Consider the following 25,719-nt stretch of genomic DNA (forward strand, 5'->3'; position numbering starts at 1 on the left):
GGATAGATTTGTTAGAAAACACTTTTCTGATACCAAAATCCCTCTTTTCCCACTTATCAAGTTGTATTTTTCAATATTACAGTTCAGAAGCTTTCTATGGGGCCTACCTTTTCTAATTATGTCCCTGAAGGAAGAATATTCCAGAATTCAGCAACAAGCGTTCAGTTCTCCTGCAGTGCCCCTACAGGTTAAATGAGGCATTACAAAATTCTCTTTGAAATTAATGGGCTGTAATGCACAATTATACCAACTCCAGAGAGAGAGAGAGATGCTGCAGATAGAAATTCTCTGCTCTAGATACAGGAGAGAAAGGTGAATGGGGATGAATGGGTAAACCTGATGCTTCTTTTAAAGGAGTACTCCGCCCCTAGACATCTTATCCCCTATCCAAAGGATAGGGGATAATATGTCTGATTGCGGGGGTCCCACCGCTAGGGATCCCAGCGATCTCCCTGCTGCACCTGGCGTTCATTTAGACCGTCGGGTGTAGCGCCGGAGGCTCCTGACGTCCCGGCCTTGCCCTGCTCGTGACATCATGGTCACGCCCATCAATGCAAGTCTATGGGAGGGGGCATGGCGGACGTCATGCCCCCTCCCTTAAAATTGCATTGAGGGGGCGTGGCTGTGATGTCACAAGTGGGGTGTGGCCCTGACATCATAAGCCTCTGCCCTGCATCGCCAGTCATTCGGCACGGAGCGAAAGTTTACTCCGTGCACCGGATGTCTTTAGTGCTGCTGCCAAGATCGCGGGCCCCTTGGTGGGACCCCCCGATCAGATATCTATCTTTAACCTTTTATATAGGTTTTAGTTAGAACATGTTGTGAATAATTTTTCAGAAGCCGAATTTCTCTTCAAATGTTGGTTTATCTGTGGAGATAAATACATTTTTGGTCTTGATGCTGCAGTTAGAATGTTGTTGCTTTAAGCAGTTAGCGGATGAGATACTGTGGAACTTTCCCTGTAATCCTATCGCACAGATGACTGTACGTTCTTGGCCCCTTAGGCTGTGCCCACATTTATCTCAGTGGCACGCACTTCAATTGCCGTCTTTACTGTTATGTCACATTCACTTCCTACTGTTACCAGGAACCTCAGGCCTGCCCCCATGCCATCCTTTGCACTTTATGTCTTTTCCACACCAAAGGATAAAAAGTTTTCTTCCTTTATAACTTCGAAAGTTATTTTTTTTCCTGTGGGCAGTTCATTGTGTCTGTACCACAGCTTCCTGCTATGGAGGATCATGAAATTCAGCAAACAAAACCAAGAAAACAGAAGAAAAAATAAAGGAAGAGATAAAATATCAGAATATTAAAAAAAACTATAATTTGGGGTATTTTTCGTAAGTTGGGTGAACAGTAACATGGCTACAACTTGTGTAGGTTTTGTCAAAAACCTAGAGGTGTCATTTTGTTTCAGTTATAGTCTAATATATCTTCCCCCATAGATTTAAATGGGCACTGTCATGAAGAAAAACTTTTGGTATGTCATAGAGATATAACAGAAGTTTTCATTTGTCATTTTTCAATGGATCATGAGAAGGAGCCAGGAGAAGCGTGTGCTTAGCGTGTTCTCTCCCAGTTATGTGTCACATGACCTGGATGGACTCATAGACACAAAGTGGGGAGAGGAGCATGCGGTCACACGTTTCCCTCTCTAGTTGTTCTCAGCTTTGGTCGTGGTCTGAACCACAAAAGTTTTTTCTACCTGTTCCCCAGCTGTCCACTTCTGCTCCCTCATAGTCCTCACTGGCAATCTAGTGCTCACCACAATAGGCCATTAGTTATAGAAGTTATCCAGTCTAAAAGAAAAACATATTCTGCAGGATAGGGGATAAGTGTGATAATGAATAAAGTGTGTCAACCACGGCAAAAACAGTGGCCGACGCACCCCCTCCAAGTATCTCTATGGGAATGCCATAAAAGCTGTATTATGCATGGAGGGGGTGTATGAGATGCATGGAGGGGGTGTATCGGTCACTGCATTGTGGTGTGGTCGACACACTTCATTCATGCAGAGAGCCAGGGGAACCGGGCAGGAGATCGCAGGGGGTGCCGGCAGAAGGGAGACCTTACATGACACACAACCCTACAGTAAATGTTACATATAAGAAGGATAGCTACTCTGTGTTTCATATGACATATCACTGGAGCTTCCCTTTAAGTAAAAATTAAAAAAAAATTAACAAAAAGACCAAGATCCAAATGTCCAATCTAATCTAGGGTATAATAACCCGTTGTGCAAAATTATATGACGAAGACCTGATATGGCTCTACCATATTGTCACAGTGTCCCTTTCTTCTCCCCTCATTTGCTGGGCAATTATCACCTAGTATCATGTAATAGCCGACCATGGTGGCGTGCCACTGCTAGAGCATAAAGAACTCCCGTCATTGGGTAAATTGGGGCCATCTGTTCTCAATGCTGAGAAGCAGTCAGGGCCATGGAAATAAGAGTGAAGGTATTTAGTTCCTGCTGATAGTGAGAATTAAACCAAAAAAGGATCAGTATTCTCAGGCTATATAATCATGTGTAGAGAAGAAGCTAAAAGAAGCTAAAGAAGAAGAAGCTCAAGAAGCTAAAAGCCCTGGCCCGCTTTCATGTAGACGTCTAAGTGCATCGGTAAAAGAGCAGCTAAAGGAAGGAGAAGAACAATTGTTTGGTGTTTTTCTATTAATTTGTACTTTTTTTCTGTCTGGTTCATAGGCTGTTAATCTGGGCCAAAAAATTGCCTCATCCCACTCAATTTTTGTTCCAAGAGAAGGAAAGCTTGCAGCAATAAAAACCATGCTAACATTCTAAAACACTGAGAAAAATGTAACCTTCAATTTACTCTTGTCTACCTGGATTTTTTTCTTTTAGTGGCCAGACCACCATTACCAGCCATGACTAACAACTAGCAAGTATCAATTGTGTCTGTTAAATTCTTACCTGCATAGGGTCCAGCGCTACCTTTGTTCATTCTGTGGTTGCCCTGCTGTCCTTGTAGGGCCATTTATAATCCCGTCATGGGGCTTTCTTGGCCAACGAGGGGGTGTGAGTGCCAGGCCAATCAGATTTGGTAGTCACACCTCCCATATGTGAGATATTTAAACTTTCCAGAGTACTCACCTGTTGCCAATAATCGAGGTTTACTCCATCTCTCCTGTTGTCCTGCACCCTGTGCCTTGTGATCATTCGGGCCTCATGTTGCCTGACCTTTACTCTGATGGGTGTATAGGCCAAATACTAGCCATTAGTCCTGTCTGCAACAAAGTCATTCCTGAGTCCACTTCCTATCCAGCAGCAAGGACTATCTACAGAGACTAAAAAAATTTTAACGGACCACTCGGAGATCTCATTCCTGGGGTTTGTGTGTGGAAACAGCTTATATGAGAAAAATATAATTTCTGAGTCTACTTAAGCACATCACTGAGCTATGTGACTTACACTTCAGGGACTATTACCCTCATCATAGTCCTCACTGGCACCCTTGTGCTCATTACAATGAGCTATTAGTTAAATAGACCCAGAAAACCCCTTTATGGACCATAGGAAACATCGCCAAGTTAGTGGCCTCCATGTTGGTCAGATTGTCCAAGTAAGTAGGGACAGTAGTTTTGGGCAAGATCCAGCTTGCACAATCTCTACCCCAAATGTGATAGTGTCTTTTCTTGTTTACTAGCTGACACATGACCTCAAGGATTTTGAACTAATTCCTCACCTTATTAAAGCCAAGTCGAGATTAGACTTCCAAATGGACTATATCATCAGAGTGAGACTGCATTTCTGTGCAGTCATTATGAGCATTGTCGCCATGTATCCATCTATGAGGTGTAACTAGTTTTTTCGGCTGGGTTCCTTGAATTATTTCTTTGGCTATATGCAAACAAAGAAAAAGGGGCAGAAAAGATGTGCCTGTGTGCATTGTTCTGGCACAGTGAATACATGGAAAAAAAATCAACCTACAGGATTAAGCATTTTAATGAAAGACATATGGTTTCCACAGGTTTGGATTGGAACCAGGTCATATACGTATATGGAGCCAACATCTGTTCATCTCATGTTTAGTTAACCCTAGAACCCATCAAGCATATGACCCATCAAACCTGTGTCCTTAATGTAACCTAAGGCTTGATATACGTGAACTTATTATGATTGAGTACAACTATTGAGCTCCTATATACTTCAGCTGGACCATTTTTCTACCTTTGCATGCTTCTGCTACATATGGCTTCATTGTATCCGGACCTCAAGATACTTATCCATCCTGAATCAGTTTCTTACAGTCGCAGGCCATTCACTTGCCTAAGGTTTGATGCAGCTTGGCCACAGCAGTGCACTATGGCAATTTTTATCCATGCAACCTCTATCACAGTCAAAATCTCCATATAGCCGTAGCCATACACATGTGGAAGGTTGCTATTGTCTAAACCTAAAACCCAAGGTGTTAATGCAGTTAAACCCAGTTTCCCCTCCACCATTGAATGCTCAAAGAGGTCTAAGGGTGGGTTCACACCACAATTTTGCTATACGGTTTTGGCATACGGTAAAAAAAAAAACGTATGCAACCGTACAGAAAACCGTGCCCATAGACTTCCCATTCAAAACCGGATGCACCATAATGTATATGGTTGTCTCCGTTTTTCAAACCATACTTTTTTTACTTTTTTTTTTCAGGACAGAAAACCGTGGCCTACCACGGTTTTTGGTCCGGGTAAAAACCGTATTAAACCATTTACGTTTTTTTTTCAAACATGGGAGTCAATGTGAACCATACAGAACTGTATGTGCGTACGGTTCCATCTGGTTTTCACCATACGGTTTTTGACTATGCACAGTTTTTTTTCTTGGAATTTCAAACAAAGTGAAACTTTATTCATAATGAGGTGAAAAGTTAAAAATGTATACAGTTTTTTCTTCAAAAACAGATGCAACCGGACATTATTTTTCAAACTGTATACAGTTTTGAACCGTATACAGGTAAAAATTTGTTAAAGTTTAGTCAGGTTTTGAGGAATCCGTTTTTTAATCAAAAACCTGAATCAGGAAGTGTATTACAAAAACGTGGTGTGAACCCAGCCTAAGACAGTGTTTCCAAACTGCAGTCCTCAAGTATCCCCAACAGGTCGTTATATGAGGGTATCCCATACAGGGAACACTTGTGGTGAAACCTGATGCACTGATTATAATTATATCCCCTGTGAAAGACTAAGGAAATTCTGAAAACATGACCTGTTGGGGGCACTTGAGGACCTCGTGTGAGAACCACTGGTCTACGAAGCTGAGATAAGAGGAGTTGTTTAAACAGGTCATCCCTTTGGAGAACTCATTTAGCTATTTTGTGTCGGTCTCTGTCTTGGTGGCAACATTGAACAGTTCTCGAGGATCAACAGACTTGACATGTTCCTTCAAAGTTGTTTCAGGAACTTCTCCAATAGCTCCTCATTTCTCATCTTCCTTGACCCCGTTGAGTGAGACATAAGGGACTATGAATAATGCAGATATTCTACATGGACTCTCTCATTCCCTAGCATGAGATAAGCAGCATTTTTCTGTCTCTTAAGATTTTGGATGACCAGATATGACCTGACTATAAGAATTGCCACAATATATAGCAGACAGGTTGTTAAAGGGGTATTATGGCTTTATACATCTCATCTCCTCCACGCCCCCTCCCATAGACATGAATGGAGGGGGCAGGGCAGGGCGTGGCGTGACGTCACTAGGGGGCACGGTCGTGACATCATGTCCCCGTTTCAGAGGCAGTGCCCGGCACAGAATGCAAGGGGCTGCACCGAGATCGCGGGGGTCCCTAGCAGCGGGACCCCTGCGAGCATACATTTTATACGATGTAGAAAGCTGGAATACCCCTTTAACAGTGTGATTGCCAGTGACCTTCCTCAGGATTACTTGTGTTGTATCATACAAGAGTATTTAGGATCCGTCACCGCTCGCGGAAGCAATAATTGACTTCATACCCATATTTTTTCCGGTGTTTCAGAAAGTTAAAATTTAATAACCAGGAATAAAGTGTAGAAATGATGGGGTCCAGCCCACTACCTAGAAATACACAATCTAAATGTAATTACTTTTCCCTTGAGTGTTGTGATTCATAATTATATTTCCCTAATCCCATGGTTAGTAAGAGACGTGCCGTATAATCACTAACAGATTTCTTCTCACCAGGTAGACCATATGGCCTTAAAATGAATGAGAGCAAGATCGAGCCAATTCCTCCACGCGGCTGCCAGGCGGAACTGATATTCTCAATACAGACTGGGTTAAACTAAATAAATCATAGTATTAAATGTGAGGGGGTGGGGCTGCATGCCAGTGGTGGAATATGGGCAGCAATGGATACGGGATTAGGAAACATTTCACTATTTAGATTTTTCAAATTGCCTGAAGAATTATGGCAAAGACCCCAAGGAATTAAATAATTGAAGGTTGAAAAGCATCAAAGCATCCCTATAAAGTAGGGTTCTACAAAATTTGTTGGCAAACTTTTAGAAAATTTGATTCCAAAGGGTTGATATTCAGAACCAAATTTGATGTTTTTTGTGTGTACTTTGGTTGAAAAAGTTGTGTGGCGCACATTTTTAAAAGCGTTCTGCCTTGTTTGCACTCTGTTTGATAATTATTTAAAAGGGACATGGCCTCATAAAAAGGGCAGGGCTTAGACTTAATTTTTACCAAAAAACAAGTGTTAACTATACCACTTCATAGGGGCTGTAGACTGAGAACATTGGGGGAGATTTATCAAAATTTGTCCTAAGGAAAAGTTGACCTGTTGCCCATAACAACCAATCAGATTGCTTCTTTCATTTTTTAAAAGGCCTCTGAAAAATGAAATAAGCGATCTGATTGGTGGCTATGGGCAACTCTGCAACTTTTCCTCTAGACAGGTTTTCATAAATCTCCCCCATAGAGTCACTGTTAAAAATCTGGTGCACTCTAAGAATGCCTCAGCTAAGTAAAACTTAGCAGGTTAATGAATATGTCCCCCAGGATGTTTACAATAGATGATGATCACAGCTCAGCCTTCCCCTCCTTGTTGAATTACCTCTTTAAAGGTTATTGAGCATGCCCAGACACTCTTTTTTTTAAATTCATGTGAAGGGGGCAGATCCTTTATATTGTTGTCTATGTTTGTGGTGCTTGCAGTAAAGCATATCAATATGTCATCAGTCACATGGTCTTCACGGGGCATGGCTATGCTGCAGTGGGTGGGAGGATAGCAGGGTGAAAGGGATTTACTGAAGTAATGCTATTGACTTATGATTGACTTATTATTGACTTATAATTGAATTATAATTCAACTATGGCTGACTTATAATTGAATTATGATTGACTTATTAATTATAATTGACTTATGATTGACTTATTAATGACTTATTATTGACTTATTAATGACTTATAATTGACTTCTAATTGAATTATGATTAACTTAATGTTTTATGATTGACTTATTAATGGATGATAATTGACTTATTTATTATTTATGATTGACTTATTAATGACTAATGATTGACGTATAACTGACTTATTATTGACTTATGATTCACTAATTACTGACTTATTAATGACTTATGACTGACTTAACATTGACTTATGATTGACTTATTTATGACATATTTATGACTAATTAATGACTTATGATTGACTTGTTATTGAGTTATAATTGACTTATCATGGATTATGACTGACTTGCACTATTGGCAAAATCCCAGAGTAATAGGCTACCAGTTAAGCACCTCTTTTTCATAAGGTTGTGATGGTCGGTCGCTTTGGGGGGTACTGAGTAGAGCTTTCTGTGACTGTGAGACACAATCCTCTGTGTTATTGATGGCTGAGAGCAGCAATTGAACAATTTCAGCAGAATTGATTTTCCTTTGCTCATATTTATGGTCTCCCCGTCTGGCTCAGGATATGAACTTCGTGCCCGGTGCTTCAAGGTCTTGTGGTTAAGGGGATTTTTTTTTCTATATATTTATTTTAGACAAAGGGTGAGCGGTGTCATCTCCTGCTACTGTCATAACTCGCATCCAGCTGTCAGGCTGAGCACGACCTCAGAAGCTGAATTGTTTATCCCAGACAAGTACTCTTGGAAAAAAGTATTCCGGGGATGAGACCAGCCAGGCACAGCGCACTTTGCTACTTAATATTTTACTGACACGCTGGCATTCAAAAAATTCTTGTGTTTTACGACAAAGTTACCATCATCCTAAACTTTCTAGCTAAATTATTTACTAAAATGTCAATAATTAAATAAATAAATAAATATATATATATATATATATATATATATATTGAATTTTTATATTTATAAGGCATAGGCCCACTTTGATCCTGCATGTTATATGAAAAAAGTATGATTTAACTGTCTGACAGGCAGGTGCAGAGAATAGCTATTGCAGTTAGTGCAGGGGAGGGAGAGGGGACAGGGCAAGAGGGGGAGAAAAGATTTATTGCAGACTGACAGAAGAGTGAGGGGTAGAGAAGACATCAGTGCGGGGGCAGGGAGAGGGCATGGCAGTGCTGCCACAGTGAGGAATGAAGGGAGAATGAACAGACTATCACTGCTGAAGCTTCAGGAGACTGGCAAAGATTGGTAGCACGCAGTGTGCGTGACACCCAGCTCTTCCAGACTCCTAAAAAAACTCCAAAAAAGGCTGCTTTAGCGGATATCTATTCTCTTCAGGAACTGGAAAAGCTGGGTGGTAGGCAGAACACAGTGCAGGGCTCAGAGTACTCTCCCCAGCTTTCCCAGCCACCTGAAAAGATTGCTAAATAGCTGGAGGCACATTGGTTGGGAAACACTGCTCTATGGGTTCAGGATATTTAATAGTTTTCCACCACTCCTGAGGCTGTGTTCAGAGATTGCATTTTTTTTGCTGCATGTTTAATGCTTTTGCCGATTTTAATGTTTAATGATTTTCCCAAAATTGTTACAAAAATGGTGCTATTTTAATGCAATTGTTCAAATGTGTCATTTTTACCACTATTTTTGAAAATCGCAGCAAAAACTGCCAAAAATACAGTAAAAATGTGTGGAAAAATGCAGTAAAATTTCCTTGTGTTAACGCAGCCTAGAGACTTAAATATTGATGCAAAAGGGATTTGACCTATAATCAGGATTGAGGTGTTTTATGAAGATTTTCTTTAAAAAACACACTTACTTTGAGTAAGAAAAACTGTACTTAATGTGAACTGCCTCCAACCCACTTATGTGTCTAATCAGTTTACCTGGGTATCCGCCAGCACCAGCAGCCTAATAACATGACCAGCTGGAATGATCAAACACCCAACCCTCTGCCAGAGGATTCATGGGAATTGTAGGCTGCATTACAGAACCCACATCATTCTGCATTTGTAAACCATACAGGAGCTTATCTCCTGCCTGCCACGTCAGCCAAAACAAGTAAGCACAAGACATACGCAAGAACCTCTACGCTATTGCCCAACAATAGCTTATCCTGCACTGCTTTCTGCTGATTTTTCATAGGCATTGACTTCAATGGGTAGGGAAAACCAACAGCAGAAAATCTGCAGCAAAATAGGCAAGTCTGAACGCACCCTTAATGACCACATTGGTAAATCTTTGTTTGGGGAAGTGTTTTCCGAATTTTGTATCCCCAGCAGTTGCAAAACTACAACCCTCAGCATGCCTGGACAGCCGAAGGCTGTCTGGGCATACTGGGAATTGTAGTTTTACAACAGTCAGAAACACACTGTTTTTAAAACACTGGTCTGGGGAGTATTCATTAAACACTGTATTGGGACACAAAGAAGATATTGTATGGTGCTATAAATTAGGGGAGGGGGGACTGTGAAACTCCATAATGTTATAACATTTTTGACACCTATTAAATTTCATTATTTGCAACTGACTTATGATTGACTAATGATTGTGCATATGAAAAACCATAATGAAGCCTATCCCATGCATGCCATGTCAGCTAAAACAGGTAAGCACAAGGCATACACAAGAATCTATGTTGCACAATCTCAGCAAAAAAAATAAATCCTGTAGTGCTTCTTCAAGAAAAAAAATAAGCACCAAATTTTTGACCTTTCTAGGTAAAAAAAAAATAGCGTTTAAAGGGGTACTCCGGTGGAAACTTAAAAAAAAAAAAAAAAATAACTGGTGCCAGAAATTTAAACAGATTTGTAAATTACTTCTATTAAAAAAATCTTTATCCTTCCAGTACTTTTTAGCAGCTGTATGCTACAGAGGAAATTCTTTGCTTTTTGAATTTCTTTTTTGTCTTGTCCACAGTGCTCTCTGCTGACACCTCTGTCCATGTCAGGAACTGTCCAGGGCAGCATAGGTTCGCTATGAGGATTTTCTCCTGCTCTGGACAGTTCCTGATACGGGCATCAGGTGTCAGCAGAGAGCACTGTGGACAAGATAAAAAAGAAATTCAAAAAGCAAAGAATTTCCTCTGTAGCATACAGCTGCTAAAAAGTACTGGAAGGATAAAGATTTTTTAATAGAAGTCATTCACAAATCTGTTTAACTTTCTGGCACCAGTTGATGTTTTCCACCGGAGTAACCCTATAAGGGTGGATATACAGCTGTCACGCCCCCTGCCATAGGCTTGTATTGAGGGGGCGGAGAATTTTGACGTCACATGGGGGCATGGCCATGACTTCACAATGCTCCGGCCCCGTGATCTCCAGTACTCAGACCCAGAGAGAACATGCTTCGGGGACTGATTGTAACGGGGTGCTGCGTGCAAGATCATGGGGTCCCCAGCGATGGAGTACACCTTTAAAGGGTACCTCTCATCAAAAAAACTTTTGATATATTATAAATTAATGTATGCAGAATAACTTTACAATTGAATGTTATTAAAAAATATGCTTTTTTCTATTACATTTTTCACTTTGAAGAAATGACCACTAAGGGTCTCCCTACCAGTCCTGGCAGCAAGCATTTCAGACTCATGCTGGAGTCCTAAACACTACGAGCTGCCAGTCTGCTTTGTTCACAAACGAGAACACTCAGAGCTGCCAGCCTGCTTTGTTCACAGCCTGTTTGGCTGTGAACAAAGCAGGCTGGCAGCTCTGAGTGTTTAGGACTCCAGCATGAGTCAGAAATGCTTGCTGACAGGACTGATTGGGAAAAATACAATAGAAAGAAGCATATTTTTCATTAACATGCTATTGGAAAGTTATTCAACATTCATTAATCTAAAATATATCAAAAGTTTATTTCATGAGAGGTACCCTTTAAGCACATTACTGAAACCCTATTAAGTATGGTTGCCGAAGTGAGCAGTATATCCCCCCATTCATATGAATTTCTAGCAGCATAGCGGGTTTCGGAGTACATCTGTAACTGCAGTGGGATTTTCAGTATTAACATTCCAGCAGGGGAGATGATACAATGTGAAATTGTGCTTTGGCTGTAGCTTTTCTGTGAAATAGACCATCCAGTGGGAGGGCGTTTTATGCTGCAGTGAGCGGCGGAGCTGATAAACAGCACAGCAATCAATGTGTAATAATCAGAATTACCTGACTCAACAGCGTGGAAAGCTGCCATCCCGGCTCCGGGGTTCTCACTGACACCATTGTCTAGATAAAGAGATCAGTAAACTCGATAAGTGCCCAAAGCGGTGGAATGGAGGGCTCTGATGTGTCTATCCAAGTTCACCCAAAATCCAAAATTCATGTCGTAAAAAAAAAATACAAAAAAACAAAAGAACTTGCTAGTATCTCAGCCCACGCCACTACCCATCATCTTGGCACATGCCAGTCTAATCAGCATCCTGCTAATTGCATTTAATCTTTTCATCTGGTGCCTGCTAAATATAACCAATAACTGGCAGCTGGAATCGGGGAGCGTTCAGACGAAGTCATCAGATGTGAAGGAACATCTCTTCTGCTCAATTTAAAGGAAAACTGTCACATATTTTCTCCCGCACTATCCACAGGTATTGGTGGATAGTGCGGGAGACGCTGATTAAAACGAGCCCTACCTTGGTCTGATCCGTGCCGCCATTCGCCCGCAATTGTAGTTTTAATCTTTTGTGTATATCCTGCTGTAACTGGCAAAGGCGGGGCTTCTGCGGGCTAACGGACACTGACGTCAGCGCCGCTCATGAATATTCATCCCTCCCTCTGGTTAGGAGCAGCGAAGAGAGGGAGAACAGGAGGGATGAATATTCATGAGCGGCGCTGGCGTCAGTGTCCGTTAGCCCGCAGAAGCCCCGCCTTTGCCAGTTACAGCAGGATATACACAGAGATTAAAACTACAATTGCAGGCGAATGGCGGCGCGGATCAGACCAAGGTAGGGCTCGTTTTAATCAGCGTCTCCCGCACTATCCACCAATACCTGAGGATAGTGCGGGAGAAAATATGTGACAGTTTTCCTTTAAGTCTTTCTTTTTTTTTATATATATATATATATATATATATATATATATATATATATATATATACATATTATCTGGGAGTTGGTCGGTTCCCGAAGCTTGGCACCCGGGCGGATCTGGAATCCTGGTGCACGGTGCTCCCCTTGATCTATTATTTCTACTATATATATATATATATATATATATATATATATATATATATATATATATATGTATGTATATATTTTAGGTAACTTGTCACAAATGGTCTTAGGGATGACAAGATGTCAGGATATGGTACCTTGGGCCCACCGGGAAAGGTGATTCTGAGGGCTCTCCCTTAAAGGGGTACTCCACCGTTGACATCTTATCCCCTATCCAAAGGATAGGGGATAAGATGTCTGATCGCAGGGGTCCCGCGGCTGGGGACCCCCGCAATATAGCATGCAGCACCCACCTGTATCTGCTTCCGACAGCGCTGGAGGTTCTGGCTCCCGACCACGGGAATGGAAGATCGTGACGTCACGACTCCGCCCCCGTGTGACGTCACGCCCCGTCCCCTCAATGCAAGTCTATGGGAGGGGGCGTGGCGACTGTCACGCCCCCTCCCATAGACTTGCATTGAGGGGGCGGGGTGTGACATCACATGGGGCGGAGTCGTGACGTCACGATCTTCCGTTCCTGTGGTCGGGAGCCAGAACCTCCAGCGCTGTCGGAAGCAGATACAGGTGGGTGCTGCATGCTATATTGCGGGGGTCCCCAGCGACGGGACCCCCGCGATCAGACATCCAAAGGATAGGGGATAAGATGTCAACGGTGGAGTACCCCTTTAAGCTACAGAATCGGTTCATGTCTACTGTGGAGTGAGGATGATACATTTATTGGCTAACTGAAAAGATATACCGTAGAGTTCAAGCTTTCAAGACCTCTCAGGTCCCCTTATCGGGCAGGTTATAACTTTCCATATTGAGGGCACCTGACAGGTCTTTAAAGTTTGCACTCTATATCATCTCAGTCAATAATGGTTTCATCCTTACCCACTTTTCTCCTGTGGTATGACATGTCCAAGGAAGGGACCTGAAGGGATTATACTACTGACCAGACTTAAAGGGGTACTCCAGTAGAATTTTTTTTTTCTAAAATCAACTGATGCAAGAAAGTTAAACAGATTTGTAAATTACTTCTATAAAAAAAAAATCTTAATCCTTCCAGTACTTATCAGCTGCTGTATACTACACAGGAAGTTTTTTCTTTTTGAATTTCTTTTCTGTCTGACCACAGTGCTCTCTGCTGTCGCCTCTGTCCATGCCAGGAACTGTCCAGAGCAGGATAGGTTTGCTATGGGGATTTGCTCTTACTATGGACTTCTACTTCTACCTCTGTAGTAAACAGCAGCTGACAACTACTGGAAGGATTAATAGAAGTAATTTACAAATCTGTTTAACGGTTTGGCACCAGTTCATTTAATAAAAATTGTTATCCAACGGAGTACCCCTTTAAAGCATGTCTTGCTAATGTCTTGGTGCAGAAGTATTGAGTTTATGGACTGAAGGTAATTTATCAGGACATTTTGACAATGTTTTTGAAACACTTAACCAGATCTCATGACTTCTTGTTTAATATCAATATCAATTTACAATCTTCTCTGTAGTACCATGGTCATATATGACTACCCATGATCCCTAGTAAGTCATGTCTATCGTTCACTTACAGGTCACAGTCAGTGACGGCGGTCTATCACCCAAGCACTCCACCGTCTGGGTTGTGGTTCAGGTCCTAGATGAAAACGACAACAAGCCCCAATTTCCTGAAAAGGTTTATCAGATCAAACTTCCAGAGAGAGACCGTAAGAAAAGAGGAGAACCCATCTACAGAACTTTCGCCTTCGACAAGGACGAAGGCCCGAACGCTGAGATCTCCTACACCATTGTTGATGGCAACGAGGACGGCAAGTTCTTCATCGACCCCAAAACCGGCATGGTGTCCTCCAGAAAGCAGTTTTCGTCTGGAAGTTACGACATCTTAACAGTAAGAATTCATTACCCATTCTTTTCACGTTGTTTAACAGTGAGGCAGAGAAGGTTATTTACAAGGCTAATGCAAAATCAAAACACTTCACTACCTACTTGTATTTTAAATTTGCAAGTGCAAGCGGCCAGTTCCCCCGGGAACCAGAAAGGCAAGAACAGCATGCTGCCATAAATGATACATTTGTCTTTAATTCAAAACAGATCTGCCGTACACCGCGCTCAACCGTTTAGGCTACAAACCAGAAATAGCTAGTTTAAAATTCATTGGAAGCGTCTATTTTGATTTAGCCCCTTAGTTTCTCGTCTATCCATAATTCCGACATTTTCGTTGCAGAATGCTAATTCTTTTTATTTTGTTTGGGATTTTCATGGAAAGTCTTAGCCATTAATGAAATGTTTATGTAGGACCGATCGCAAGGAAATCTTAAATCTAACTAACTTAAAGGAATGTATCTGAAGTTTATGGAAGCCTTGGTTGAAATCTTTGTACTTCTTTGAAAAGGTGGTTGGGCCTGTCCAATCCCATGGTGTAAGGCTGGGTTTACAATATGAAATTTCCATCTGAAATTTCACTTAGGATTTTCAGTCGAAAATTCCGGTGCAGCAGAATCCCATACACCAGAGTCCCATCTCCAGACAGAGCTTCTGCAGTGTGAACCTAACTTAAAGGGGTACTCCTCCCTAGACATCTTATCCCTGATCAACCTCCGGTGCACGGAGCGAGCTTTGCTCTGTGCCGAGTAACTGGCGATACAGTGCAGAGACTTGTGATGTCATGACCACGCCCCCTCAATGCAAGTCTATGGGAGGGGGCATGATGGTTGTTACACCCACTCCCATAGACTTGCATTGAGGGGCGTGGCCGTGACATCACGAGCAGAGCGTGGCCGAGACGTCACGAGCCTCCGGCGCTGCACACAACGCTCTAAACGCCGAGTGCAGCAGGGAGATCGCAGGGGTCCTTTGGATAGGGGATAAGATGTCTAGGGGAGGAATACTCCTTTAAGGCAAGGTTCACACTATGGTGATCATTCTTTTGAAATTCCCTAGTGTGCACTGTGCAAAGAAATCCAATTGCCAACAATAGGATTCTGCTGCACCAGAATTTACCACTGGAATTCTGCTTTGACATTCCACTCGGAAATTTGGGTGCAACAGAATCCCATTGCTGGCAAAGGAATTCTGTTGCATAGTGCACACTACGGAATCTCGCAGTCAACAGAATGATCTTGCTCATTCTCTAAATGGAATCCACGCCACAGACATTGCCGTCTATGGGGATGGAAATGTCCGCACGGTCTAAGCACTAACTGATTCAATAAAGGCTGGGCGCTGAGAATCTCTGGCCGGATTTTGTCTTGCCAGAAATTCCGTAATTTGAACCTAGCCTAACTTTTTTTTATTAAAGACTTCATTTAATCTGCATGAAAAACCTTGAGCAACGTTTTATAGACTTTCCAATAGCAATGAGGATGGCGCGGGCACTCACCAGCAGATGAATCAAATAGCGGTGTTTATTTTGATATACATAGCAAGTTCATAGCAGAAATGAAACTGCAGAATTTTCGTAGTTTGAACTGCGCAATGTGAAGCTGCTGCAAGATGATTTTGCTCGGGAATTATCGAGTGGAAATTGCTGGTGGAATTTCTCAGTGTGTACTAGCCCTTAATGAATGAACATCTACGTGTTATCATTCCCCCTTGCCCAAAGTGAAAAGCTATAGTTTTTAAATTGTACTTTGGGGCATAAAAAAAAGCTATATTATAGAAATGGAACACACCCGGAAAACAACAGTAAATTGTAACTTAAAAAAATGGCACAAAAAAAAAATACTTAAAAATTTGTATCTTTGAACCTCAAGAAATGCAGTTTGAACATAGCCTAAAGCGGTCCAAAATAAATAGCCCTTGGGTAAATATTATTTCTACTGACAGCTATGTCTCCTGACTTGCTTATGCACTTGCATGCTCAGTTTTGCTGAGCATGCATGTGTTCTCCTGCCAGCGCCCTATCTCACCCAAAAACAGATGAATTGGGAATGTTAAAAGCAGTGTTTCCCAAACAGGGTGTCTCCTGCTGTTGCAAAACTAAAATTCCGAGAAATCTAATGGGCAGTGACATGAGCTCCCCCCCTTCACATCAATTGTATGATTCTGAGAAGACAGGAGGGGAGGGGGGAACCGGGACAGGCCAACAGCAAATGGCTGTCTGGGCATGAAAAAGTTTCAACATCAGCAGGGCCACAGTTAGGACCCCACTGCTTCAGGACATTGAGATACCAAAAGAAAAAATTCCCACACAGTAGGTCCTACGCCAAAAGACATAGATTGAATTCATAAAGAAAGGCGTCAAACAGGACATATATATCAAAAAGTATACTTTATTAACATAAATCTAAAATGACAAGACATTTAAAATTATTTAAAAGATACATATACAGTAACAATCATAGATCCAAAAATGCTGAGAGAAAGTCGGGGGCTACGCATATCTGCCAGAAAAGGGGTTAAATAACCATATGCATAATAAATATTGACTCCCGTGGGCTAAATAGAATGGACTCCTGCTCATATATCATATATTTGAGTCGGATCCAGCAAGTATGCTCGGACCACAGGTAAGTACAACAATCACAGAGCAGACAAAACCCCAGGGAATGAGTAGAGCATTACATATAGGGCAAAACCAGAACTGGACAGAGATAACAGAATACTTTACCAAGTGGAGCAAGGATTACAGCGTCACAACCGCCTGCCGCTCAACGTTTCACCAATGAAGGCTTCTTCCGGGGTGTCGGAAGAAGCCTTCATTGGTGAAACGTTGGGTGGCAGATATGCGTAGCCCCCGACTTTCTCTCAGCATTTTTGGATCTATGATTGTTACTGTATATGTATCTTTTAAATTATTTTAAATGTCTTGTCATTTTGGATTTATGTTAATAAAGTATACTTTTTGATATATATGTCCTGTTTGACGCCTTTCTTTATGAATTCAATCTGCTTCAGGACATGTCAAAAGTTGTTTGTTTTTAGGTTTTTTTAGTGACAGGTGCGCTTCAAATGAAATTGTCAGTCTCTCCCTACGTTTCCAGGAGGAATTACAGTAATGGCACCGTGCACAATCCTGAGAGAAGATGCCACAGCTTTGTTATTTTATAGACAACAGGAGTGTTCACCAAACCAGTCCTGTCAGGATCGCTGACCAATCTTCGTAAACTGACATGACAGCCATATGAGCGAGAATGACAGGCTTGCAGATAAAACAATTCAACATTATGTGAAATTCTAGTTTGTTTTTTTTTGTATTTTCATGTGAAGTCATAAAAAAAAGTGCGTTTACATAACATTCAGAATAACGTCAGCAATTGCAGCTCCCAGCGCTGCGCCTTATGTGTGCGCCTCCTATTAATTTTGCGCAAATTATGTAACACAGTTGCTTACCGACTCTACCAGCCATAAAATGACTAGAGTTTGCCAGGAAGCCAATTTTTTGGTTTTTTTATGTGGAAAAAAAAACCTTTTTATAGGGCCAACATTCTTTCAAAATAAGACTTTTTTTCCTTTTTTTTTTTTTTTTTTTTTTCCCTAAGGCATCATTTTTACTTATTTACTTATAATTTTTACCTATTCACTTATCTATTTATTTCAATAATTTTTATTTTGTTTGAAATGTATTTATTTTAATGATATCATTTTCTTTCAGATTTATTTATTTTAATAATATCATTTTATTTCAAATGTATTTATTTTAATGATATCATTTTTTATTTCTAATGTATTTATTTATACATTTATGTATTCATTTATTTTAATGATATCATTTTACGGATTTATTTATTTTAATGATATTTTATTTCAAATTTATTTTGATATTTTATTGATATTTTATTTCGGATTTATTTATTTATGTTAATGCGATCATTTTGTTTCTTGTTTATTTATTCGTTTATTTTAATGATATCATTTTAGCTTATTTTCTCATATATTTCTTTCTTTCTTTCTTTATGTTAATGTTATCATTAAAAAATGTAATTTATTTATTTTCTTATTTTGTTAGTGAATTGTTTTTTTTACCGGCATCATCTTTTAATATACATAATTATTTTTATGATATTGTAAATAGAAATAAAATCCAATTTTCCGTATAGAAAATACTGGCTGCAGATGGCTGGAAAGCCATCTTTTTTTTTTATATACAAAGAAAAATCCCTGTCTTTGGGGCCTACATGAAAGTATTTTTAAATAGGCTTCACCGGCAGATGAGGTAGAACAGTGTTTCTTAACCAGCCTGCCTCCAGACATTGCAAAACCACAACTCCTTTGGCTGTCTGGGCATGCTGGGAGTTGTAGTTTTGCAACAGCTGAAGACACTAATTGGGAAAAACTGTGTTAGGCTGGGTTCACACCACGTTTTCTTAAATACGGCTCCCGTATACGGTTGGGAGGAGGGGGGGCGGGGCTTAATCGTGGTCGACCACGTTTTTGCCTGCGGTCGGGAAACCGCATACGGCCGAAAACTAAGCCGACCGGAGGCTGCGGTTCACTCCGGTCGGCTCATAGACTTTCATTAAATACGGTTCCCGAATACGGCTGAGTGCAGGCGCCGCAATTAAGCCCCGCCCCCTCCTCCCAACCGTATACGGGAACCGTATTTAAGAAAACGTGGTGTGAACCCAGCCTTAGAGAGAAGAATCAGGCATGTTGATGTCATTATGCCTGATCCCAATGTTTCATGCTGCCATTACAGAAATATGGCAGCAGCTTGCTCCTTCTCCTTATTCAGAACACATGCATGCTCGACAGAGCAGAGCGTACGTGTGTATGGGAATTGTGATAGAAGTTTTTGTATCTAACATAAATGACCAGGTTTACTATACCATTGATGTCAATATGCCTCGCCAAATGTTATAAATGCCGGTTACTGCAGACAGGGCCTGTACTAAACTAAATTACTGTAGAAAAAAAGGAGTCACCCCAATTTCTCTTTCCCAAATCAGATAAAGGCTGTAGACAATGGGCGTCCTCAGAAGTCCTCCACTGCACGGCTCCATATAGAATGGATAAAGAAGCCCCCACCTTCACTTACCTCCCTCACATTCGACGAACCCTTCTACAATTTTACCGTAATGGAAAGTGATAAAGTGACCGAGATTGTGGGGGTGGTCACCGTGCAGCCCTCCAATATACCTCTCTGGTTCGATGTTGAAGGTAAGAACAAGTCAACTCACGCTGACTCCTCTTCTTCTATAAAATTCTTCAGATTTGTTTATCTACTTTATATATTCTTTATATATTCTATAAAGGGGCCTTTTGTTTTTCTCTTTTCTTTCCTTTTTGTTAATATTTATGTGTTTAAGTAGCCACATCTGTACTAACCAAATTTCAATTTTTAACAGTTAAAAAACCTAATTAATAACAATAAAATGTGATAAATTATTGCAACATGCAAAACCCTCAACAGGCTGCAGTTCACCTCACAACCACTGGGTGGCCACCTATAGATACCTATAGCATAAACAACTCCTGACAGAGTATTGCAAGTATTTTATTTTCTTTCAAAGCCGGTCATCCCGCTTGGCGTATCTGTGAATAGGATAAGCCAAGAGGAGAGGTAAGAAGGGACACATTTATTTTGCAGAAGTCATTTGAAGCCAGGGATGCAAATAAAAAAAACAAATGGATAAATCCATTCAATTTTTTTTCAACTGTGTTTTAGACCGACTCTAGATTTAGCTTCTTTATTCTGACCAAATATACAGTGTGTAAATAAGGCCCAGAGGGTGATACATGGTGCAGGTAGGGACTACAGTAAACATATAATATTTATTGACTTGAATTTTAAATTTACATGATGTATTTACTATAACATAATTGAAGGTTGGATAATCCAGCGCTTGTTTTTGTGCAGAACTGGAATAAAATATGTGATTTCATCAAACCAGAAGGAGAAGACTTAAAGGGGTACTCCTATGTTAGATATCTTATCCCCTATCCAAAGAATAGGGGATAAGATGTCTGATTGCGGGGGTCCCGCTGGTGGGGCCTCCCGCAATCTCCCGCAGCACCCAGCATTCTAAACAAACACCGGGTTCCTGTGGCAGTGATCATGACCTCACGGCCACGCCCCCTCATGATGTCATGTCACACCCCCTCCATACATGTCTATGCTAGGGGCGTGACGGTCGATACACTCCCTCCCATAGACATAAATGGAGGGGGTGTGGTGTGACGGCATGGGGGCCATGATGTCTCGATCACGGCCTCTGGCTCCGGGTGTTCTGTACAAAATGTTCAGAAAGCTGGAGCACCGGAGTAACCCTTTACGGTATGTTTAAATTCTGATTGGAAATTCCGGTGCAGCAGTCTCCCATTGTTTTCAATGGGATTATGCTGCATTGTGCACATGCAGAAAGAAATTCAAATCCGGGCTGATCATTTTCATTCCTTAGGCTATGTTCACACAGCCCAAAATGTGCGGGATGTCCGCCGGAAAATATGGTTGATTCGGCGGCACTAGGACCACTTGGAAATGTGTCTTCTCTATAGATGGCAATGCATTTCCGAGCGGAATCCACTGAATCATTGAACAGGTTCAATGTTACTGAGGATGCCGGAATCTGGAAGTCTGAGTGCACAGAGCAGCAGAATCCCAATGTTGCAAGCTGAATTTCCGAGTGGAATGTTGTTTCCGCAGAATTTTGCTCGGAAATTCTGCCGGGTGAACATACGCCATGGGCAGAATCAGCTCGGATATGCATTGCTGTCCATAGAGACAACACATGTCTGAGCGGTCCTAGCACCGATTGATTCTCCTTACCTGGAATATCTCCGGGTGGAGATTCTGTAGGGTAAACGCATTCGTAGTGGAAATAACCCAATATAAATGGTTACAATTAGGGTATGTTCACAACGGCCCTGATTTACTAAGAGTGGATTTTAGTTTTCTTTGTAGTTTTTTTTCCCAACAGATATTTTGTCCACTGTATTTACTAAGGTTTCCCTATGTTTTGCACCTTTCTCTACATTTTTCTTTTTTTTACACATGCTCTGATCTGTTTTTTTCTCAGATCAAATACACTACATTTTCTGTGGAAACCTTACTAAATATATTGGGATTTTTTGAAAATGTTGGGAACACGCCCCTTTTTGGTGTTCACGCCCCCTCATACCAGCAACCACACCCATTTTTCAGGTTTTCTGAGTAAAATGGAGAGTTGGTTGGGTTTTTACGTATTTTATTGTGCAAATTCTGATACAGATTCTGGCACAGACACAATTTGTGGCCAAATTCTGCCGCACAACCCGACAAAACAGGTCGGATTTACAATAGTAAATCAGGGCCAATGAGTTTTACATGCAGGTTCTGATGTGGATTCCATGGGAAATCTTGAAAACTGCATCTCATTGATTTAAAAGAACTCATACGGCATGTTTTTGTCCCCATGCAGCTTGTTAAAGGGTCTTCCAAATCAAAGATTTTTGTATAAAATATCAGTCTTGTGAACCTATTATAATTATTGCTATCACTTACTAATAGTAATATAAATAAAGTGTAATTTCAGCATTTGTCTCTTGCCCATTCTGCACAGATCGCGTGGAGAAACGCAGCTCACACTGGGTAATACAGTTGCTAGGCAACCGCACAACACCCAGTCAGTTCCGTGCACAAGTCCTTTTCTGAGAGACTTGGACACAGAACTTGCTGGGCATCATACATTTTGCCTCAGTTGCTGTACCTGTTTCTGTTGCTGTAACTGTACCACCCAGCGTAAACTGCGTCTCTCCGCACCAGTCTGGGCAGGGGACCAGCTCTGCATTTACACTTTGATAATTAAAAGAAAGTTATCATAGTTTATTTTTCATGGTTTTGATGTTTGTTTTTTTCATTCTTTTTATTGAGATTTTATTGGGTGTATATACATTTCTTATGGTGATTGTTGAATACTCTAGACCAGAATATTTCATAATTTGTCACCTTAATTGGGTACTCAGCCCCTACATATCTATATCTATATATCTATAAGGATAGGGGATAAGATGTCTGATCGCGGGGGTCCCGCCGCTGAGAACCCCCGCGATCTTGGCTGCGGCACCTCAGACATCTGGTGCACGAAGTGAACTCCGCTCTGTGCTGGATGACTGGCGATGCGCGGTGGAGGCTCGTGACATCACGGTCACTCCCCGTTTGTGACATCATCGACACGCCCCCTCGATGCAAGAATATGGGAGGGGGCGTGATGGCCGACGACATGAGCGGGGCACAGCCGTGAAGTCACGAGCTTTCGACTCTGCACCAGACGATCGAAGCGAGCGTCGGATGCCGCAGGGACAGGACCCCCGCGATCAGACATCTTTGGATAGGGGATAAGATGACTAGGGGCGGAGTACCCTTTTAATGGGACATTGACTAAGGGAATTTGACTATCTCTCATGTACACTTTGTATAATTACTAATATGTCTAACCCTCTGCAGTTTCTAAGTATGTCACTTGCTTTGCTTTCACTGATGTCCTAAAATCTTTTTTTCTATTTTTTGTTTTCTGTTTTTCTATTCTTTGTGTTGTCGGATTTAATCCCTTAATTGCTTGTGCGCTAATCTCGTCCTGTCTGACTCACCTCTCTCTCTTTCCCTCTTTTCTCTCTCGCTGCCTTTTCCGCTGTCTCTTTCTTTTTCTGCTGACTGCCCTGCTGCAAGGTGGCAAGCATGCCCGAGAGATGTTCTATATTCTGCAAACAGCTTGTGGGCAGAACTGCTCATCAGAAGGTATTATTGGTGGAAATATACTTTGCTAATTCGCTGCTGTTTTTTTTTTTTTCTATTTCTCCCTTTCAGAGCCATTTAAATTGTGTTTTATGTCTAACGCAGTGTATTAATTAGTCTTTTCACAAAATGTTACATATTCCCTCTTTAAGGATTTTTTTTTCTTTGCAAGTCGCTATCCAATTACTTTCCCTTTCATCTCTGCCATTCTGTGATGCCTGATATCTCTTCACGGTAATCTGGTTAAAATATAATGTTATTAGAATATTTTACTCATAATGGTGTCTCCAGGCTCTAAACACCCTGTTTCTTATTTTTTATTTTTTTATTTTATAGAATGATTTTAATTAAAATTATTTAATGGAATATTTTCATTAATGACTTTTTTTATTCATTTATTTTTAAGTGGTACCATTTGTATGTAGAAATAATTATTAGAAATGTATACTTTGTTAAAAATATATATATATATATATATATATATTTATATACTTCCTTTTACATTTTTTTTTTATGCATTGTGTTTTGTAGGGACAGATAGGTAAACTTTCTAGATTGTATTTATTTTTTATTTCATTTTTATTTATTTTTTAACAATCTTTTTTTTCCTTTTTCTTTTCCTTTTTTATTTTTGGTATGCCATCATTTTATTTATTTATCTATCTATATATTTATTTGTTTACGTTAATGGAATCAAATTTGTTTATTTATTTATTTATTTGCTATAATGTTTTTCTTATGTATGTATTTATTTATGTTAAAGGAGTAGTCCAGTGGTGACTCAGTGGTGAGCAACTTATCCCCTATCCTAAGGATAGGGGATAAGTTGCAGATCGCGGGGGGTCCGACCGCTGGGGCCCCCTGCGATCTCCTGTACGGAGCCCCGACAGCCCGCGGGAAGGGGGCGTGTGGACCTCCGCACGAGGCGGCGGCCGACACGCCCCCTCAATACAACTCTATGGCAGAGCCGAAGCGCTGCCTTCGGCAATCTCCGGCTCTGCCATTGAGATGTATTGAGGGGGCGTGTCGGCCGCCGCTTCGTGCGGGGGTCGACACCCGCTATCTGGGCGGAGAGCCGGGGCCCCGTACAGGGAGATCGCAGGGGGCCCCAGCGGTCGGACCCCCCGCGATCTCAAACTTATCCCCTATCCTTAGGATAGGGGATAATTTTTTCACCACTGGACTACCCCTTTAATGAGATTTATTTATTTATTTATTCATTCATTTGTTATCATTTTATTTCTTATTTATTTATTTATGTCAATTGTATAATTTTTATTTAATTAATTAATATATTTTTTTTATTATTTTAATTTTTATTTATTTTATTGGCATCATATTTATTTCTTATTTCTTTATTTTAATGTTATCATGACTTTTTTTGTATATTTATTTAGCTATTTATTCATTCATGTTAATGGTATCATATTGATTTTTTTAGCATCATTTTACTTATTTATTTATTAATTTATGTTCATGGTATCATATTTACATATTTATTTAGTATCATTTTATTTCTTATTTATTTAGTTACTTATTTTAACAGCACCATTTTTTTTCTCTTTTTTAATTTATGTTAATATTTTCATTTACATTTAAAAAAAATATTTATATAGTTATTTTTTTTCACCGGCGTCATTTTTGTAATATAAAAATTATTTTAATGGCACCGTAAATAGAAACGAAGTCCAATTTTCCGGATTATATAAACATACTCCTTAACGGATGAGTGATCGCAATCAATATATTTTAATGGTAATTTTAATTTGTGGATTGTGCAGAAAAATAGACTCAATCCCTTAAGTGGAGGAACACTTCTAATACACATTTTTAATAGAGCTGGTGTTTTTTTTTCATAGCTCCGGGGGCGTCTGTCATCATAATTCCACTGACCTGATTAGTGGAGGAGTTTTAAGTTTTGTGCCTCCAGAAAACTAAAATCATGAAATAAATATCTTAGATGAATCTATGGAAGCCACTCCAAATTTAATACGGAATGGAGGTTATGTAAATGTGATGGTGGCAAAGGATAAAATCTACATTTACAAAATATGAGGTCCAGATATAACAACGTATGGGTCATTTGATAATACCTTTATTTTATGTAACCAATGCTTTTGAGAGAAGATCAAGTGAGTGTTTTTAGGAATATTTAGGTTATTAGAACTGGACAACTACCCGTCTTGCTTTGTAGATGTGCTGTTTCTCATTGTGGAGAGCCAGATGCTATATGGAGAAGCATTAGTCTCATTTCACACCAGTGTCAGGGTAAAATAACGTAGCCTTATAATTTGCCCTTAGACTTACATGATCGTACGGTTTCCTGGAACTCCAATGCTGGTGGTCCCATGCAAGTCAATGGGACCCCCGACATTGGAGTTTGGGGAATCCGTCAGATAACATGAGTCTCGGGTCAATTGTCAGCCTACGTGATTGCCCTGGATGTTTAAATGTATCCAAATGCTGCAAACTACTGATCGTAAGATGGCCATTGAGATGATAGGGTGGTCAACATGTTATATATAGTAATCTCTATACAGTATTTGTTCTTCATACTAATTTTATATCACCTCACATGAACACAATAG

The 25,719-nt window shown here is 40.5% G+C and overlaps 1 protein-coding gene across 6 annotated transcripts in view; it reads left to right on the forward strand.

Annotated features, from left to right (window-relative positions):
• FAT3 (FAT atypical cadherin 3) overlaps positions 1-25,719 on the forward strand; it is a 671,890-nt gene that overhangs the window by 439,715 nt on the left and 206,456 nt on the right. For 4 of the 6 annotated variants that reach the window (XM_056561437.1, XM_056561434.1, XM_056561436.1 and 1 more), the window contains 3 exons: positions 14,054-14,368; positions 19,368-19,578; positions 23,066-23,134. In XM_056561437.1, the coding sequence (XP_056417412.1) occupies positions 14,054-14,368; positions 19,368-19,578; positions 23,066-23,134 (595 nt within the window). The remainder of the gene's footprint in view (positions 1-14,053; positions 14,369-19,367; positions 19,579-23,065; positions 23,135-25,719) is intronic. The other 2 variants (XM_056561438.1, XM_056561440.1) reach the window with 1 other exon arrangement.

The sequence above is a fragment of the Hyla sarda genome, chromosome 2 (assembly GCF_029499605.1).
Source record: "Hyla sarda isolate aHylSar1 chromosome 2, aHylSar1.hap1, whole genome shotgun sequence".
In the NCBI taxonomy this organism is placed as follows: Eukaryota; Metazoa; Chordata; class Amphibia; order Anura; family Hylidae; genus Hyla; species Hyla sarda.